The 1,071-nt window shown below is 61.5% G+C and overlaps 1 protein-coding gene across 1 annotated transcript in view; it reads right to left on the bottom strand.

The window, feature by feature from the left end:
* Window positions 1-3: 3 nt before the first annotated feature.
* The window catches only part of LOC102772838 (proto-oncogene tyrosine-protein kinase receptor Ret), a gene marked incomplete at both ends in the record, with an annotated part of 10,784 nt that continues 9,716 nt past the window's right edge, over window positions 4-1,071 (bottom strand). Inside the window, 2 exons of the mRNA XM_006756904.2 lie at window positions 4-110; window positions 835-925. Of these exons, the coding sequence (XP_006756967.2) occupies window positions 4-110; window positions 835-925 (198 nt within the window). The remainder of the gene's footprint in view (window positions 111-834; window positions 926-1,071) is intronic.

Genomic DNA, 1,071 nt, shown 5'->3' on the forward strand with positions numbered 1-1,071 from the left:
TCTCCACTCGCACCTGCCTGTCAGAGAGCCCAGGCCACCGCACTCCTCACACTCGGACCGCCTCTTGCTGATGGCGCAGGACAGGGGGCAGCCTGGCTCCTCAGCCACGTCTGGGGGTGGAAGGAAGCCGGTCACAGGGGGCCAGCCCAGGCCCAGTGTCCCGCCAGCACCCAGGGACAGGGCAGCACTGGCTGAGCTGCCCCATGGGTTGAGTCCAAAGGGGATGGAGAAACTCAGCACCAGGTGCAGGGCAGTGATGGGGCTGTTGGGAAACGGGGGGGAGGGGGAAGGGCACCACAGCCAAAGGGGGCACAGCTACTGGGCTGGGTAGTAGAGAGAGAGGATGTGAGGTGGCCAGACGTGGCCAAGGACATAAGGTTAATCCTATGTTTTAGATAAACACTGAACACCTGCTTTATGTAAGTACGTCCCTAATATTTCGTTGACACCTAAAAACTTTTCTGAGAGACTCTGCAGAGGTTGCACGGGACATGCATCAAGAAATTGTTTTTGTTTTTTTTTTAACCTAAAATTCAAGTTTTATCTGGCAGCCCCGTAAGTGCAGGTGCGGATGCACTGACAGGGTGACAGGGAGCAGCGCTGACTGCTACGCAGTGTCTCTGGGAGGAGCGGTTTCACACTCCCCGTCACCCTCATCCCTCCAGCTCGGCTGTGCGGCACGCACCGTTATTCTCGTTTTATCGGGAAGGAGACTCAGGCTCAGGGAAGCCACCCACCCGCGAGAGGGAGCAGGAGCAGGCCCCTTCTGTGGGGGAAGCCGGCGGCAGGGCCATGTCCCACCCGTCCGCACCCTCCACAGGGCCTGGCACTCACACGTCCCCTCCACGGTGATGAGCAGCGGGCCCTGGGCCTGGCTGCCGGTTGGCTGGTCGGTGGCCACCACCGTGTACTGGAGCTGGGTGCACTAGACTCAGGCAGGGAAGCCACCCACCCGCGAGAGGGAGCAGGAGCAGGCCCCTTCTGTGGGGGAAGCCGGCGGCAGGGCCATGTCCCACCCGTCCGCACCCTCCACAGGGCCTGGCACTCACACGTCCCCTCCACGGTGAGATG

The sequence above is a fragment of the Myotis davidii genome, unplaced genomic scaffold, assembly GCF_000327345.1.
Source record: "Myotis davidii unplaced genomic scaffold, ASM32734v1 scaffold2914, whole genome shotgun sequence".
NCBI classification, from domain to species: domain Eukaryota; kingdom Metazoa; phylum Chordata; class Mammalia; order Chiroptera; family Vespertilionidae; genus Myotis; species Myotis davidii.